The sequence below is a fragment of the Eubalaena glacialis genome, chromosome 14 (assembly GCF_028564815.1).
Source record: "Eubalaena glacialis isolate mEubGla1 chromosome 14, mEubGla1.1.hap2.+ XY, whole genome shotgun sequence".
Classification (NCBI taxonomy): domain Eukaryota; kingdom Metazoa; phylum Chordata; class Mammalia; order Artiodactyla; family Balaenidae; genus Eubalaena; species Eubalaena glacialis.
Window position 1 is genome coordinate 89611495 of NC_083729.1, and position 19337 is coordinate 89630831.

The following is a 19337-nucleotide window of genomic DNA, read 5'->3' on the forward strand; positions in this document are numbered from 1 at the left end:
CCTCTGGGGTGAGTTCTGATCATTATCAACAGTGCCTTTGAAAGCAGAGTGAGATATCACGGTGAAATCTTGATAGCCCTCCTGTGGTTTTGCACAAAAAGAGGTCATTTTGGTTTGTTTTTATATATAGGAACGCCCAGGAGTTAGAAAGAAGTTCAAAAACTCTTTTTAACCAATGAATTTTATGTGACCTTTTAAGAGGGACGATTCCAGAAGTGGGTCACAACTGGGTCTTTTCAAACTAAGGTAGAATGTATGCTCACAATAGGGGCAGAGGAAGAAGAACATCTCCCTAATCCTGTTGAAGAAAGGCGTGATTTAAATGCACAAACTATTCTGGACAAGGCAGAAAGGACAAACTGATGGGGAGAGTCAGTCATCTACGAAGGTCACTTGGAGACAGGGAGGGACGGGGGCATGAACTGTCTTTCTGGTGTGAAAGGTGGAGAACACAGCCTGGGGTGGGAAGAGGAAATGGACTCATCGGGTGGAGGCAGGAGGTCAGAGAGGCATGGAGGGGCCAGGAAGAGGACAGGGAGGGTGGGGTCTCAGAGTGCTGTGTGATAAGCTTTGGAGGTGTTGGAGGCTGATGAATAACACGAGACTAAAGCGATGGTGGGAGCAGCAGCCTTGACAGTGGTTTTGAAAATAAATGGGACCCTACACAGGAGAAGGTGGTTTTGAACACCTGGGAGCCTTGAAGATAGAAACTTTTTCAAATATAGTGCAACTGGTGAACAGTATTCTGTTTTTGCACAGAGGTGTGTGTGTGTGTGTGTATGCATGTGTGTATGTGTGCATGTATGTGTGTGTGTACGTCATTTGGGTGAGTGAGTCTTTGTAGTTTTGTGTGGGAGTCATCAATGACCAGACCCTACTCCTGGAATCCTCCTTTAATTTTTCAGGAGTCCTCTACTAATAAATGTCTCCGGAGACTGATACTTTAATCCTGCAGCAAAAATCCCATTGTCTGATCAAAGTTTTGTGAGAGTATAGTATTGTACAAAGCACTCCTGGCCTTGAGGGCCAAACTGATGTGCATTTGCATCTTGGCCCTATTGTGTACCAGGTGTGTGACCTTGGGCAAGTTATTTAACCTTGCCTGAAGGTTAGGTTTCTCATCTAACGTAAGGAAAAGAGTCATCTCAGTGCACACACGTGGTACAATACCTGGAACTCTGTGAGTGCCGGTTTTCTGTCCATCCGATTGTTGACTCAAAGGAGAGCTGGAAGAGCCTCTGGGGGGCGAGTACAAATGTGTCAGGCACACAGGACAACGTAACCTCGTGTAGTATTTAGTATATGGATCTCTGTATAACGTGCAGTTCAAGCAAACATGAGATTGCAAACATTTTCTGTTTTAAAAGATCATTTCCACTACGATATTTAAAATGGATAACCAACAGTGACCTACTGTACAGCACAGGGAACTCTGCTCAATATTATGTAACAACCTAAATGGAAAAAGAATTTGAAAAAAATAGATACATGTATATGTATAACTGAATCGCTTTGCTGTACACCTGAGACTAACACGACATTGTTAAGCAACTATACTCCAATATAAAATAAAAAGTTTAAAAAAAGATTGTTTCCAAAAATGCCGTTAAAATTTTTTCCTCCTCTGCATTCCTAACTTATAACCAGGAGGAACAACACTGACATCTATTCAAACTAATTTTTGCTTAGTAAGGTACTTCAAGTGCTAATATAACTACATGGAGAGCTGCCACTCCAGACATGGTTTACTCAACAGTAAGAGAAGAGGATAGGAACAAAGTGCCCTGAGAAATATAAAACGCAGTGCGTATATACAGACCTTCAGAAAACATTACAGTCCTCATGAAACCACCTCCACTCTCCCATCCTGGGTTAAGAATCTTTGAACCTGTCCGTCTCTAAAGATCATTGACGTTTTAAACATTTCTGTCCTGACATCCATAATACATATGGTCTGATGTAGGTTTGTGTGTGTGAGTGTGTGTGTGTGTGTGTGTGTGTGTGTGTTTAGGACATCTCGGGTTTATCTCATTTACTACCCCCTCCCCCCCTCCCATGGCAGTTATTAAATTTCTTGCTGCACTGAACCGAAAAGAGACAGAGCAGGATTTGGGCATCAATGAATGAGTCTCTTTATACAAAAATAAGGGAAAATTTTTGCTGGATTGGTTACTAAAAGGTGGTATTTGCAAAGTCTCTGTACTAATGATAAAATATGTCTAACCCTTTATTTCCTAGAAATGATACTCATGACTGGAAATTAAATGTCATCAGAAGACCTAAACACAGCTGTTTTACTGAGAAACAAATAATGAGTAAATCTGTGGAAGTTAAAAAATCTTTGCAGGTAGCCTGTGAACATGGTTACTATCAAAAACTGGTCAACAGAACGTTATTGTATAAGGTAACGCTTTTAAAATATTTTAACTTAAAAGTTGACAGAAGAGACAAAATTCCAAAGTGAGGGTCTGATGGCTGTGAAGCATTTTGGTCTTGTAACATACAAACTGTGAGTCCACAAAGCTCAGGTGGCCTGTCTGAGCTCCTACATGTAACGCAAGTGGTTCCTGCCCCATGTTAGGCATTCAAGAAATGATAACGGCTTCCTCTCCCTTCCTTAATTTTCCTTTTCTTTCAAAAAAATTAATTTTTAGGAATGCAAGGTCATTTTCTTCTGCTGCATATACTTAAAATTTTAAATTCTGTTGTATATGTTTGTTCTGAATATATGCGTTTACAAAATTGGAAGATGGAAAAAATGAATGATGAAGATAGCAGAGATCATTCATAATCCCATCAGCCAGAGAATGGGGTTTTTCTCCATGTAAACGTCTACTTTTAAAAAATGGTATTTTCCTTGATCCACTAAAAATTATATTGTGATGATTTCCCCACATCTTTAAACATTTTCCCAAACATGGATTCCATTGTGTATACACTTGTATCTAAGCCCCTGTTATTGGACATTTGTTAATTTCCTACTTTTCGCTATTATTTATAAGGCTAAAATGAATATCATTCCCATAACTCAGAAGGTGTATTATGATTTTATTCTTTAACTAAATCCCTAAAAGTAGAATAACTGGATCAAAGGCTATGAGCATGTTTATGGCTTTTGATTTAAATTATCAAGCTGCTCTCCAGGGAGTTACACCAGTTTAAAACCCTCTTTTTCTCATACCACTACCACATGGGAATGAATACTTTAAGAACATTTAAAAATCTGACGTGCAAAACTTCCGTTAACTCTTAGTATCTTTCCCCCATTTCTTTCCTTAATAACAAATTAAACATTTTTATGTATTTATTGCATCTTAATATTACTTCTCTTGTGAACTATTTTCTTCAGTTGATGTACCTTTTACTTGTTGAGTTGTAAGAGCTCCTTTAGACAATACTATGGAAATTGTATACACAAGTATATATGCAGTCACATGTACGTACATAATATGCACACACACAACACAAATTATATTATTTCTATAGAGGAACAAACCTGAAAAGTGTAACTCTGTCATGGAAACTTTGAAGAGCTGTGAGAGAGGGTGGTCTGAAGAGACGACCTTGAGAAAGTTCAAGCTACTGATTCCTTAGAAACGTTTGTTTGTACCTTTTGCTTGAACACTGTTTACTTGTGATTTTTCAAGGGAAGCTCTTATCCAAAATGTTTTCCAAATATCTGTATCAGCCCTGAGTTGACTTGACTCTATTTCCTGTCACATGTACAAATGTTTTTACAGTATATATAAATTTTGGGGGATCAGTGCACTGGGTTTTAAGAAATCCCTCTATGCAGGTATTTGAATTTAGAAAATAGACATATTGAGAATGTTTTTAGCTAGAACATTGAGGGGAGGGGAACAAGGAAGCTAAATCAGTAAACGATTGGAAAAAAAAATAAAGATATTTTTATATGCCTTGGAATTGATATTTTAATATGCCTTAGAAAAAATAAGTTTGGGTTTATAAAAATTTGGTGTATGCAGAAACAATTCACTGATGTGAGATACACATGTGGGTGCTTCACAAGCCCATTCTAAGCGCCCTCTGGGTCTAGCTCCGCTTGCTACCAGCTTTGGCAGCTTTGAGAAGAGTCTGTGGGCAGTAGCTGCTCCTTGGTTGGTATTTACAGGAACAGTGTCACATACTGAAGGTTAGCAATTTAGTTTCCATTTTCCCCATCTCATTCTTAGATTGCTTCAGAACCTATTTATGGGTACCTGATGGCTGGATTGAAAAAGGTGGCTTTTTTGTTATTATTAATTCCTACAACATACGGAAATTTGTGATAGAGAGACATGTTTGTGTGTGCCTATACATTGGAATATTTTTCATGCATTTCTAATCAGTCCACTGTCTTCTGGTGGAGGGCATCAACGGGTGTGGGTAGTCTGCTAGGTACCTGGTTCTCTGAGTAATTCTGCTCCCACCACCACTACGCATCCCAAGGATGGGTAGTCCTGAATACATGGAATTCGGCTAACGGCTAAAAGCATTAAGAAATAGAATTGCGCGGAAAGTTTTGACCCAAGCAGGGATTTTTTTGTTGTAGTGAGTTTTTTTTCCTTTCTCCTCTTCCTCCTCTTCCCTCTCTTTGTGTGTAAAGAGAGAGATTAAAGGAAAATGAGGAAAGCAGCTACAGTGCCCCCTATACTCTATTTCCCAGCATGTATTAATAATAATGATAATACCAGGAATGGGACTCTATTTCATTGTTCCAGTAGAGGCGGTGCCAAATCACTGAGACATTTGCTCAGAAATTGCTAGTTTTCATTCTATTTCCCTCTTTCTCTAAAGATCTTTAACTTTAAAATTTTGAATTCTTGTCATATGATACCACTCTTACTTAAAATATTTTAACTTGCTTTTTTTAATAACAGAACTGTGAAAAGATAGAGAACAATCAAAACCCATTTTTGAAGAAGAATGCAGAGTTTAAAGATCAGGGATATTATACCTGCATGTTTTTCCTTCTTCATAATGGCAAACTATTTAACGTCACCAAAACCTTCAATATAACAATAGTTGGAGGTAAGAGAAATCTTAGAATCGGGAAAAAACAAATGTATCTTAGTAAAATGGAATATTTTCTTTTTTTCTAAAGCCGTACGGGAAGCCAGAGGCAAACTTAGTTGGAGTTGTGACCACATCACTAGTTCAAATATAAGGGTGAAAATCATTTTGGCATCACCTGCCATGCTGAAAAATTTGGGGGGGGGGATAGTAATGAAAGTTTATATAGGTGAACCTCTGATGTGTCAGTTCTCTTACTTGGTATTTGACTAAATTGTGGAATCTTTTGTTATTAAGCATCTGCTTGCACTCAGTAAATATTTATTGATGGGTGTCTATATTCAATAAACTGTAATGAGTATTGGGAGGTTAGGGAAGCATGGAAATACAAAATGAAGTGAATAATGTACGATTCTCAGGAATTTGATTATAGTCAGGAGAGGTTGAAGCCGAACCTGGCCTCTGTACCCCGACACCGAATTAAATCTCTGAGACAGAGTTGTGGGTGAAGTAGAAAAGAATAGCTTTATTGCTTTGCCAGGCAAAGGGGGCCACAGCGGGCTCATGCCCTCAGAACTGTGTGTCCCACCCTGGAGAGGGTAGTGAGGAGTCTTGTAGCGATGGTTCAGAGGGTGTGATCAGCTCGTGGACACTCTTCTGATTGGCTGGTGGTGAGGAAATCGGGAGTCGGCATCATCAACCTTCTGGTTCCAACCGGTCCAGGATCTATGTGCTTACTGTTGTTGACTTAAAAAATATGCACAACCTAAAAGCTGAAAGTTATGTTTTATTCGGCGGGAATTTTTAGGACTTCAAACCTGGGAGGCAGCATCTCAAGTAACCCTGAGAGAACTGCTCTGAGGAGGCAAGGGGGGAAGCCAGGTTATATAGAAGTTTTGCAACAAAGGGCAGGTAGTCTGAATGTCAAAAGATTATTGTTAATTAAAGAAAGCCAGATATCCCAAGTTAAGGAATTTATCGCTTTTCTATGTACGGGAAGACGCAAGAGTCTGGGCTCTCTGGCATCATTCCTTTGATGTGCACCTCAGCTATCTGGGGCCAGTATCCTGTGTTTTCACACCCTGAGTTTCTTCAGGGCACCCTAAGGAGTGGCGGCAGTCTGATGGCTGCTAGATGGTAGGTATTCTTTCCTTCCTGAGTTTCCTCAGGGCTCACCAGCTCACTTGGAGGGCTGCAATCGCAGCTGACTGTGACATCTTTGTTTACTGATATGGCAGGCAATATTCCATTTATCACCATTAACTTCTCCCACCTGGAGGGGGTTTCAGTATCTGCAAAACAGCTCAAAGATATTGTTGTGTGCATCCCTTGAGGCGGAACCAGGAGCCTGCCCCAAGGCTGCACTGTTGTTTCCTGACTGCTCCTCCTTTGTCTCTGCATCCCCTCCCTTCCCTGATTAACAACTGTTTGAACCTGCCCTTGGAACTCAGGGAAGGTCCTGGAGGCTGAATGAAGCCTATTTCCTGTATTCCAGAAATGGGGGACACAGAAAGGCTTTTGCGCCCAGGAGCCCCACAGGGTCCTGCTCAGTATCGAGGTGATAAGCCACATAGAAGCACCGTAGAATATGAAATTGGAGTCATCTGTGAGGTGTTAGGGGTGCAGAGAGAGTCCAGAGGTAGAACAGATGCCGGAGGCTCTGTTTGAGCTGGTTCTTAGAGGCTGCGCGTGATGGAGGGACAGAAGGACCTGCTGGGGATGGGCTGGGATAAAAACGTGTAAGGAGCACAGGCGTGGCTGTAGAAAAGGGCTGTACATTTTGGGATGATGGCTACTAGTCTGGTTTCTCATGAACCCAGACCATATATAATGGAAAAACTGAAGCCTGGAATTTTAGGGTGACAGAGACCCTAGAAGTAACTTAATTAAACCCTATCCAGTGAAGATATCCTTCATATGACTCAGCCAATAATAGATCATTCAGGAGCTACCGTGGAAATTACCAAATCTCACAGCAGCTGGGTCCAGATTTTTTTTTAATTAATTAATTAATTCACTTTTGGCTGCGTTGAATCTCATTGCTGTGCATGGGCTTTCTCTAGTTGTGGCGAGCGGGGGCTACTCTTCATTGCGGTGCGCGGGCTTCTCATTGTGGTGGCTTCTCTTGTTGCGGAGCATGGGCTCTAGGCACGCGGACTTCAGTTGTTGCAGCACGCGGGCTCGGTAGTTGTGGCTCGCGGGCTCTAGAGCACAAGCTCAGTAGTTGTGGTGCATGGGCTTAATTGCTCCGCAGCATGTGGGATCTTCCCTGACCAGGGCTCGAACCCGTGTCCCCTGCATTGGCAGGCGATTCTTAACCACTGCGCCACCAGGGAAGCCCTGGGTCCAGATTTTAATGCTTGATTGTAGAGAAGTCTTTTGTTCTCATTGAGTCCAATTACTCCTTCTTGTAGCTTCCACTCACTGTTTGTGTTTGCCTTGAGTAACCCCACAGATTGTCTGGTCCCTTCTGAAAATGACAGCTCCTTCGAGTGTCTGAAGACAGGTGGCTTATCCACCCTTCACGTTCTTTCCCATCATCCAGGAAGCTGTAAACTCCTGGGATGACTCATTCAACAACGTTGTGGGTTCACAGTTACTAGAGCTCGTTGACTTTAGCAGCGTTTTCCCTCTTCTCTCCAGCCGTCCACTTATATAGCTGTACCCCATGCATTGCGAATGGACAAAGTACCACAAACTTCCTGTCTTCAAACCGCACAAACACGTTATCTTACAGTTCTGGAGGTCAGAAGTCTGAAGCGGGTTCACTGGGCTAAAATCAAGGTTTTGGTAGGATTGCATTCCTTCTGGAGGTTCTGGAGGAGAATCAATTCCTTGCCTTTTGCAGCTTCTGGAGGCGCCTTGCATCCTTGGTGCACACCACCTCCTCCATCCTCAGAGCCCACAGTGCAGCATCTTCAGATCTCTCTCACCTCTTCCTTCATCTCATCATCTCCTTTTCTGACTCTGACCGTCTGCTTCCTGCTTATGAGGATGCTTGTGATTACACTGGGCCCACCTGGCTAATCCAGAACACCCTCTGTATCCGAAAATCCTAAATTAAATCATATTGCAAAGTCCCTTTTGCCGTGTAAGGTATGATATTCAGCATCTGGGGGTTAGGATGTGAACACCTTTGGTGGGGGGCATTATCCTGCTTGTCACGCCCCATATCCTGGGTATCCCATAACTAAATTCTTAAACTCATTAAGTTCTATTTCTCTACCTTAAATTCTTCAGTTTGACTTTCTTTAATATCATGTAAATCCTACATCTCTGGTCCCTTGACACTTCCACCACCAACTCCCTCCCTCCATCCATCTCTGCTTTCTGCCCATCAGCTCCTCTTTCCTTCCTTCTTGGAAGGAGCAGTAAGAATATCCATTATCAAAAGAGCATGCACAAGACCAGGGATTGTGCCAGATACTTTCATTGAACCCTGTGAGCTTGTGACCTTGGGTGAGTTAAATGACTGAGTTTTTCCTCCGCCTCTCATTCCTCACTAGTGACATGGGACAGTAATGAGTTGAGTCATCCCTCATAGGGTTGCCTTGAGGACCGAGTGAGTGAGGGTGTAGAGCCTTGATAGTGGTGCCAGGGACATGGAAAGCTCTGTTATTACTATCTTAGTATTACCGTCTCCCGTCTCCTCACCCCCATATCCCCACACTGCCCCACGTGCTATTCTTCTGTCTTAACCGCCCATCTTGTTTTCCTTGTCTTCTTGGAGAACGCCACCTGTGTCTTTCAGGACTCAGCTAAATGTCCGTCCTCCTCCGTGCTCTCATGGCCTCTTGTTCTTATTGCTGGCTGCTGTCAGAATCGGATGACATGTCTGTTTCTGTCACTAGAATGAGAAGCTCCTGGAAAGAAGGGATTAACCTGTGTTCTATTCCTCATGTTGGTCTCTCCTATACTTACAGCTGGCCCTTTCTACATGTGCTCATTACATGTCTGTTGAGTGAATTACAGGCATACCTCATTTTATTGCGTTTTGCAGATACTGCTTTTTTTTTTTTTTTTTACAAATTGAAGGTTTGTGGAAACCCAGCATTGAGCAAGTGTATCAGCGCCATTTTTCCAACAGCATTATTTTTAAATTAAAATATGTACATTGTTTTTTAGACATAATGCTATTGCACACTTAATAGACTATAGTATAGTGTAAACATAACTTTTATATGTGCTGGGAAACCAAAAGAGTTGTGTGACTCGCTTTACTGTCATATTCATTTTATTGTGGTGGTCTGGACAGAACCCGCAATACCTCCAAGGTCGTTCTGTACTGAGATAGGAACAGTTTCTTCAGTTGTGCCTCATTCAGCAGGAAGTCAGGACTCTTCACCATTCCTGGCCATTTTCCTTTGGATGTGGTGAAGTTTGCCACCATTCTTTTAAAATGTAGAGCTTAGAGTTGAAGTTGATGATCAGGAGGTATCATGGCCTCTGCTGAGGACGGCGGGACTGAGCGCCTACCTTGTCTGTGCTCACCTGTGGTCACGGCTGTAGATCTCTGAGCTGTCACGTGGGGAACCTCCCTGCTCCGGATCACACTCTACTCAACCCACCTGGCCTCTGCCGTTTGTCTTCATCTCACACTTGCTGACGTCTCTCCTCCTGCAGCTGACAACCTCTGTGCCATTTTGATCCAGGGATAGTAACTTCATAGGTAGACTAGACATGCCAGGGGCACACACTGAAGTGTCTTATTCCTTCTGTTACCTTCAGTAGGATTGTACCCTTCACTTTATACCAGTTTTACAAACCCAGTGCTGCTCTGGGTTCTCCATGATATACTTCGAGTTCTAGTAGATGGCATCCTTTCTCAAAGATGTCCTTCCGTAGAGATGTCCTTTACACCTCCTCTTCCCAGGACTCCCACCAAATTCCTGAGAAAAGAAGATCAATGAAGAGAAAAATAATCAGTAGCAATTTTCTCCGATACTCAAAACCACCTCCTGCCCCTCTGTGCTTGAAGCAACGTATGTTCCTCAGGGCTCTCAAACCTGAGGGTTAGTTCCTCGTCTGGCTGCAGCTCCTCCAGCTTCTCCTGCCGACGTGAATGCTAGTCTTGCCCAGAGGCTGAATCCCAGAAGAGATTCTTACCCTGGGTTTTTGTTTTTTTTTTAATTATCTATGATCTACCTCTCAGCTTATTAAGAAGGTAGTTGAAGATCTCCGTATTTTAACTATTTTATTTTAAATTTTTATTTATCTATTTATTTTTGGCTGCACCGCACAGCTTGAGGGATCTTAGTTCCCCGATCAGGGATCGAACCCGTGACCCCTGCAGTGGAAGCACGGAGTCTTAACCACTGGACCTCCAGGGAAGTCCCTTACCCCGGGGTTTTGCTGCACTAGATTCTTTCTGTATCCTTGCCCACATGCTCCTCCTTTCCCTTCTTTGCTCTTCACTCTGTAGCGCGTGCTTCCTGGGAGAGCCTAGGAGGGCGTGGGTGCTGCAGGAGAGCACCTGAGTCCCCTTTAGTCCTCATGAGCAAGCACAGCTGCTGGGCGCCTGGGAGCCCCCATGAGGGATGCGCTGGACATTACTTGTAAATGCCCCAGAAGCACCGGAAGTACTTAGAAGTGGGAGTCCAGGTCATGAAGAAAGTTGCCGATGCTGATAATAGGAGAAGCAAGGACTGAACTACATAGCCATGTGAATGCGGGACCACAGGGCTGTCCGTGCTCTGCAGTTATTAGCATCCTAGGTTGTGGGATAGTCCTCAGTGGGAGGTTGCTGGGGGATTGCTTCCTTCCTAAGTGTTACTCAGTGAGGCTGAGATGGAGAATACCTATGTACCTCCAGTCTGGGTCAGAGGTCACTAAGGAACAGAAGTAGAACTGAGTTTCCAGAGGTGGACACCCCAGCAGGGCCGGGACTAAGGTGAGGCAAGTGAGGCATCCAGGGGCACTCCTCTCACTGTCCTGCCAGGGGAGGGTCTCGGGAGGCTTCTGAGAGTAAGTGCCTTGCCTCCCCTACCTGAGTCTTGACCTTGCCCCCAATAAATCGATCTTGAGGAGTTGAGAGCAGGTGGAAGGAAGAAAGGCAGAGCAGAAAGACACGTCCCAGTGACTTTGCATCTTCTAAGTCCTAAACGTTTCATTGTCTCCCTGGATGAGCATCTTCTTCTGGCTTTTAGCTGCAGTGGCAAAAGCCAGAGGCTGGAATTGAGGGGAGACTAAATTCAGTGTGCTTTCTCCAGCGAGGTGAGCTTTGAGTTGATGGAAAGTGAAACAACGACCGGTATTCCCTGCAACCCTTATTTAATGAAAATACATTCATTAAATAATAAATATAAAGTGATGACTGTTAGAATCTTGGTTACCTGCAATAATAAGTGTATTACAACAAATGTCTCTCTTAGCAAAACTCCTTGTAACACTAATGCATGTTTCTTTTCTTTTTTCACTTTCAGACAACAGTAATATAATTCCAGCTCTTCTTGGACCAAAGCTTACGCATGTTAAAGTGGAATTAGGTATATTTTGACATACATATATTTTGGATTTGTGAACGGGGGTCATAATAGTCTTCCAAGGCTAAATCTGGTTCCTTATTGATCAACATTGTGTTCATAACACATACCATGTTTACTGAAGAATATTGCAAAAGCAGGAAAACCTTGTCATTGTTTGAATGTTGCCCTTTTTAGCCATAATTACAGTTAACAGTCTGTTTAAAAGATTATGGAAGTGCCTGTGGTTTGCAGACCTGTGGTTTTAGTCACTTTGTATGTGGCTTTTCTCTAATAATATCTATGATCATTTTTAAATATGAAAACTCAATGAGAATACTCGAGAAATGATTCAAACTTATTGTGTGGTTTGAATATTTGATTAATGGGTTCACTTTGAATCAATGGACTCGACTCTACATTTAGGGTTTGTTTAGACAGGTCTTGATGAATCGATATGTCCAGTTGAGTAATTTCTTTCAAAAGAGAAAGGAAGGAAGGAAAAGAATAAATTCACGTATGCTAAACTGAGTACTGTATTAGGTAACTGAAATATGTTATTGTATTAAATCCTCAAAGCAACTCCGAAGGGTATTGTTCCCCTTGAAGCTTTGGATTAAATGACCAAAGTTCAGAAAGGTTAAGTAATTTGTCTGAAGTTAAACCCCAGGAAAGGGGCAGAGCTGGGATTCAAGTTTCTTACATTGTATGTTTGTTGTTGATTGTCATTTGATCCTGTTGATTGTTTCCGAAGCACACACCTTTGGACTACAGCTGGCCACAGTCATGTAAATGACCACATATGCCCAATGTAGCTCAGATACTTTGCCATTTGTGTTTGTGGCTTGCCTGCTTTCTAGTTTTATTGATTTCTGAACTTTATTATTTTTTCTTCTCATTTTAGGCTTAATTTGCACCTCACTTTTCCTTTGTACACGTGGAGAGTTAGAGAATTAATTTCATTTCTCCTCTCCTGTAGTATGTATATTTTAAGCTCTACATTTCCCTCTAATCACTGTTTAGCTGTTTCCAACAATTTTGATATGCCATATTTTCATAACTATTCAGTTGAAAGTTTTAACTATTTTTAAAATTTTTCCTTGTGATATTTCTTTCATCTATGGATTACTTATGTTTCTTCATTTCCAAATATTTGGAGGATTTTCTAGTTATTTTTCTGTTATTGATGTCCAGTTTAGTTCCATTATGGACCAAGAGTATACATTGTATCATTTAAATCTTAAAATTTGTAGTAACTTACTTGGACCAGAATGTTCTAAGTGCACTTGAAACAAATGTGTATTCTGCAGATTTTGGTTTAGTCCTTCTATAAATATCAATTAGGTGAAGTTGGTGAATGGTACTCTTCAAATCATCAATATCCTTACTAATTGTTTGTGTGCTCTCTCTATCTGTTGCCAAGAGAGATGTTAATATCTCCAGCTATGATGGTCAAGTTGTCTATATATCCTTTAGTTCTGTCTATTTTTGCTTTATGTATGTTGAGGTTATCTTATGGGCGCATACAAATTGATGCCTCTTGAATTGACACTTTAACATTATGAAATTTCTCTCTTTATCTATCATACTGCATCTTTTCCCAATCCCTACTCTCTCTCACGTTAGATAGACACACCAGTTTTCTTTTGTTTGGGGTGGCATGTTTTATCTTTTTTCACATCCTTTTACTTTTAACATTTCATTGTCTTTATACACAAAATATGTCTCACGTAAACTGCATATATTTGGATCTTTGTTGAAATCCAGTCTGTATGGTGTTTAGTGCATTTACATTTAATGACTTACTAATACAGTTGGTTTGAGACCTCTCATCTTGCTGTTTTCCAGTTGTCCTATGTGTTATTTCTTCCATTTATTCTCCTTTCCTTTCAGATTAATATTTTTTTTATTTAATCTGTTTTGGTTTCCTCTTAGTTATACCATTTTATATTCTTCATTAGTAGTTCTCCTAGAGATTACAATATATATCCTCTTACTACAATCAGACAAATGCACATATTAGTACGTTGACAATTTCGCAAACACATGAGAACCTTGCAACAGTTCATTTCATTCATCCTCTTATCTCACTTTAAGCTACTATTTTATGTATTTCTCTCCTGCATATGTTATAAAACTCACAAGAATTTGGCATTATTATTGCTTTAAGCACCAAAATTATTTTGTATTTACCCAAATGTTTGTCCTTTATTGCACTGTTCATTTCTTAATGTATGTCCTTGCTTTCATCTGGGATAATTTTTCTTTGAGAGTGAAAAATTTCCTTTGGTATTTCTGGCAATAAATTCTTTTGGCTGTTATTTACTTGAAAATATCTCTATTTACCTCCAATTTTGAAGATTTTTTTCAATAATTTCAATAATTCTAGGTTGGCAGTTTTTTCCTGCACTTTAAAGATGCCCTTCTGTTGTTCATTTATTTCCATAGTTTCTGCTGAAAGACTGGCCTTTAGTCTTATTGTTGGTACTTTGATGTGTCTTCTTCTTCTGGCTGCTTTCAAAATTTTCTCTTTCTCTTTGATTTTGATGCGTCCGGGTGTGGTGTTCTTTGCATTTATCCTGCTTTGGGTTCCTCTGAGCTTCTTGAGTCTGCAAAGGATGTATTTAATTAATTTGGGAGAAATCCTCTGCCATTATGTCTGAATATTTCTTCTGCCCCTTTCTTCTCTCCTCTCCTTCTGGATCTCCAATTACATGTATTATGCTCTTGTTTCTTATGCTCTTGTTCTGTTATTTTTATTATTTTCCCTTCTGTACTTTAGTTTTGATCTTGGCCTGTATTCAGCCTTAGCAATCCTGACTTCTTTTATGCTCAGTCTCTGTTAAAACCATTGTGAGTTCTTAAATTCATGTTTTTTTCAGTTATCAACTGCTCATTTGATTCTTTTAAAATAGGTTACTCTTCTTTGTTGAAAACATCCATCTTTTCATCTACTTATCCATCTTTTCCTCTGTTTTCTTTAACCTATTTATATTAGTTATTTCATACTCTTTATCTGCCAAGTCAGGCGTTTGGATCATCTTTGGGTCAACTTCTATTACCTATTTTTTTTTTTTCCCCAAGTGCTTACATTCACACTTGTTGTATCTTGTGTGGAAGTATTTGTACGTAATGGATATCCTGTATTTTTTTTTTTAACATCTTTATTGGAGTATAATTGCTTTACAATGGTGTGTTTCTGCTTTATAACAAAGTGAATCAGTTATACATATACATATGTTCCCATATCTCCTCCCTCTTGCATCTCCCTCCCTCCCACCCTCCCTATCCCACCCCTCTAGGTGGTCACAAAGCACAGAGCTGATCTCCCTGTGCTATGTGGTTGCTTCCCACTAGCTATCTATTTTACGTTTTATTACCTATTTTTTCTATTGATTATTGTCCCCTTTTTTTGCCCTTTTGTATGTCTCTGTTGTTGTTGTTTGTTGTTGTTGATCTTTCTGTATCTAAAACAACCAAGGTGAATGAAGTTTGTATTACTTTTCCCTAAGAGTGTTTGCCTTTTCTTTGTTAGGCAGATAATGTGAGGGTTTGATCATCCCAATCCAGTCAGGAATGGAGCTGAGCAGTAGCTAGGATGCAGGTTTGTCGGATTTAACCTGCTTTTCATCTCTTATGGCTGGGGGGAGACTCCAGTCCCGTGTGTGTTGTCCTCCAGTGGGACTTACTCTGCTAAGTACCATGAGACTGCAGGAGAAATCATTAAGCCTTTCCAGCCTCCTATGCCGCCCAAGCCCTTAGCAATAATCCTGTGAGCCCATGTGGCTGTCAGCATCTCCACTGGACTCTCTTTTCTCCATGAGATTCCCTCTATTTTGTACAAACCAAAGCAAATTCCTTCAAGGAATAAAATGGTGGCCATCTCAGCTCGCCCTGGAAGGACTTTGTTCCTGACTGTAACTTCAGTTCATCTGTTTCTCTTTGTTTTCCCTGCACTTTGATGTCTTTAATTTTTAGCTAATTTAATTTTTTGTTCTGTTTTGTATCCATTTTGTTTTTCCAGAAGTTGCAGTGGGTATGTAGGCCTGACACTACCTATTAGACTATAGGTTGCAAAGAAAGTCCACCGGCCATCCTAAGTTTTAATAATTGATTTAGACATAAACATTTGAAGAGAAGCCAATTCGTAGTTTGGTGATGACTTGTAATTGCAACCTAATTTCTCTGATTTATAATTTTTTTTAATTGAAAAACAAGGCATGTCTTTTCTTAGATGCAGCTCTATATTATCACTGTATATTAGGTTAATATACATTGGCTGTATTAATTTCAACCTTTGAGAAACCTGAGTTTCTAAAATCTGAACATCGGTTGTCAACTTTTACCTAGGAAAAGAGGTACAGCTCAACTGCTCTGCTTTGCTGAATGAAAAAGATGTGATTTACTGGAACATCTGGAAAAAAAATGGAAAGGATCCTAATGTACATGAAGAGGAAGGGACAAGAATTAGGTATGAATATGTGATATATATAATACATATCATGATATACAAAAATCATACAGTATCATATATATATGAGATAAAAACACCAGACTCCTGAATGGCTGATAGGATACTTGAGATGAGTTTAACTTATAATTATAACTTACATATTTTATAATTCGCATGCTCTAGGCTGATGCATTACGCAGAAATTTATTGCTGAGACCTAAGTTAGAAAAAGAAGGTCAATGAAGCTTTTTAGCATCGCCTTACAGAAGTAGCTTTTGGTCAGTCAGGATCTGATGGGGATGGGGACTTTACCTAAGCATCTTATAAAAGAGTGATTACCTAGGCCACTGTCATTTGAATTTTGAAAATTGTGTTAAATGCTTTGTTTTTACTAGTGTACCAGAGGAAAGACCAGGTCAGGAGCCTGGGACATGTACAAGTTATTCTGGGCCCCTTGTGTGCAGTAGGCGTGCCTAGTTGTATTGCCCACGTGTCACCATGGGGCCCGCTGGGTATCCATAGGTGACAAAGCACATCATCAGTACCTTTCCCTGAGGACCCTGGGGGCAGCCCTGGACACAGGCAGGCCACCCATCTATGGCTACCTGTCCAGATCTACGCCCTGTACTTGGCTTACACACACACCTTTCTTTGTTCTGATTGTTGAAAATAATTCATTATAAGATACTTGAGAACGACCAGAAATCACAAAGAGAGAAATAGCCCTCTGAAGACAGCTTTGTGTGTGTGGCAGGGGGAGTGGGGTGGGTGGATTTCTTTGCTGGGCGTGAGATATGCTGACACAGACACTGCTTCCTGCTCTTTAGAGATAGTTCAGAGCTTCTTTTTAGAACATTCCTTGCAGGGATTATCTTTCTTAAAGGTGAGAAGTGAGGAATTTTCTCAAGTCCAGAGGGGTCCCCAAAGATTGTCAGATGTAAGTGATGACCCAAGAAAATACTAATTTAAATGACCAGCCTCCTGCCCTGTGACATCGTTGTTGGTCCATTGACACTGATCATAATTATGGCAGCACTCTCCTGTCAGAGTTCATTAATGGACATTAGAAACACACTAAGAACAGCTAGAAAAAGCAAACAGGGCAATGGTTAGATATAAATATCTAGGAGGCAGAGTTGGTGCAAAAATTTCCAAATGCCATCTAGTTTAAATAGCCTATATTAAGGAATGGTTATACTTATTAAAACAAAACATGCTAAGCCTATGGCCATTACAATGTTTCTGAATGGCTTTGGGTCATTACTGTCATTATTAAGGTAACTATACACTCAGGTTCTAGTGAGTAGTGGTCCTAGGGTGTCTGTCACCTTAGCTGCACTTTTGAGGGTTTTTTTTATACCCTCGCCCAGAACCAGGTGCTCATGGAGTGTTGGCTCAGCTGGATTGTGTGGCTGTCCTGCCACTTTATCTTGTCCTCAGCATCTGTCCCCCACCGGATTCCTGCATTTCCTCCTTCTCATGATCCATTGTTAATCTCTGGAGGCATAGAAGACCAATTCACCAAACTTATTAGAAACGGAGCTTAAGCTAAACTAAGGGCTTAAGCGAGGCTAAATCTTTCTGTATACTGGGTGCATGAACTTACGTCATCTAGTTTGGCTTCTCGGTGGGTTTTTTTTGGTGCTTTCTTTGTGGATTTTACATTGATGTTAGATGGTTGATATTTCTGGGTTGGTGACTTCTGTACAGAATTATGACTTCTCTTCTAAAATGCATTTGAGACAGTTAGAGGCTACAGTGGGTACCACATCCCAGCTGCGAGGGGCCTGGCGGGTGAGTGACTACACCTGGGAGTGCTGGCTGACCGCACACCTTCAGAGCCTGCCACTAGCAGGAGGCAGATGTTAAGAGCATTTGCCTTGCATCAAGGACAGGATGTCTTGAGTCCTTTTAGTAGAGAAAGAGAGCTGGCTGCTCCGGGCGGTCTCCGGTCATTTTCTGACACTCACTGAACAGCTTAATTGGCATTTCTCATGTGCTTGGGGGTGTCTAAGAATAGTGGTTTTAATTTATTTTAAATGCTGAACAAAAGAAGAGTGATCGTTAGGACTGCAAGGACAAACTTGATAGGAATCTGCGTCTGTATTAACGATCCGCAGCATTGTCACGGCTGGTGGAGACTTCACAGTGGGAGGAATGCTGAGTAGTCAGGACAGGAGGAACAGGGGAAAACGCAGACACACCTGGGAGATATTGAGGGTTCAGTTCCGGACCACCACGATAAAGCAAATATCACAATAAAGCAAGTCACATGAATGTTTTGATTTCCCAATGCATATAAAAGTTATGTTTACACTATACTGTAGTCAATTATTAAGTGTGCAATAGCATCACATCTTAAAAAATGATGTACATACCTTAATTAAAAATACTTCATTGCTAAAATAAATGCCCAAACCATTATGATAGTAGCATCAAAGATCACTGATCACAGATCCCCTTAACAAATATAATGATAATGAAAAAATGTGAAAGTTTGAGAATTACCAAAATGTGACACAGAAACATAAAGGGAGCAAATGCTCTTGGGAAAATGGCACCAAAAGACTCGCTTGATACCCTGTTGCCACAAACATTCAATCTGTAAAAAGTGCAGTATCTACGAAGCATAATAAAGCAAAACTCAGTAAAATGAAGTGTGCCTGTAATTGAGAGAGAATATTTTCTTGTGTTTTCAACTGAGCATCGTTACCTCCCAGGCATTTTAATTCTAGACAGTTTACAGCGCCGTCCCCAGGTGGTCTCAGGAAGTCTGAGACCCCCGGGGAGCAGGGGGCTCACACTTGAAGAGAACCCACCAGAAGGGGACGATTCCCTGGAGTCCACAGAGCCCTGTCTTTGTGCAGATGTATTTGCACATACAAATTCCTCTCTCGTGGGTAACGTTGGCAATGACACAAAGCCTATTGCTAAACCATTTTCCTCTCTTACAGGACTTCAGAAGGCAAACGGCTTGCTTCAAAAATACTGAGAATTGAGAATGTTAATGAAAACAATCTAAACTTTTCATATAATTGCACTGCAGCCAGCGAGGGAGGCATAGACACCAAAAGCTTCATCTTATTGAAAAAAGGTGTGAGAAATTTTATCTTTGGCAGTTTGTGGAAACCTAGAATGTTGCAGCTGAGAGACCTGTCATAGCTCATCACTTCCTCATCTTACACACCAGGAACCAAGCTCCTGAGAGGTGAAGGGTTCGCCCTGTGTCACAGGCGTTCAGTGGCAGAGCTGGTGCTCAGCCCTCGCTGCGATCCCCTGTGCCCCGATTCCAAGCAGAGAATGAAAACCTCAAGTGTGTTCTTTTGCTCTCACTCATATTCCAATCCTGTGTAGCAACCAGGGGCCCAGAGCGGGGAGGTAGGTAGAGCTCAGGGTTGGAGATGCTGGTG

At 41.1% G+C, this 19337-nt stretch overlaps 1 protein-coding gene across 4 annotated transcripts in view; it reads left to right on the forward strand.

Annotated features, from left to right (window-relative positions):
- Nucleotides 1-19337, forward strand: part of IL18R1 (interleukin 18 receptor 1) — a 31955-nt gene that overhangs the window by 5300 nt on the left and 7318 nt on the right. For 3 of the 4 annotated variants that reach the window (XM_061211227.1, XM_061211228.1, XM_061211229.1), the window contains exons 3-7: nucleotides 2239-2404; nucleotides 4881-5031; nucleotides 11436-11498; nucleotides 15825-15945; nucleotides 18882-19021. In XM_061211227.1, coding sequence (XP_061067210.1) covers nucleotides 2239-2404; nucleotides 4881-5031; nucleotides 11436-11498; nucleotides 15825-15945; nucleotides 18882-19021 — 641 coding nt within the window. Of the gene's footprint in view, nucleotides 1-2238; nucleotides 2405-4880; nucleotides 5032-7656; nucleotides 7759-11435; nucleotides 11499-15824; nucleotides 15946-18881; nucleotides 19022-19337 lie in introns of all 4 variants that reach the window. The other variant, XM_061211226.1, reaches the window with a different exon arrangement.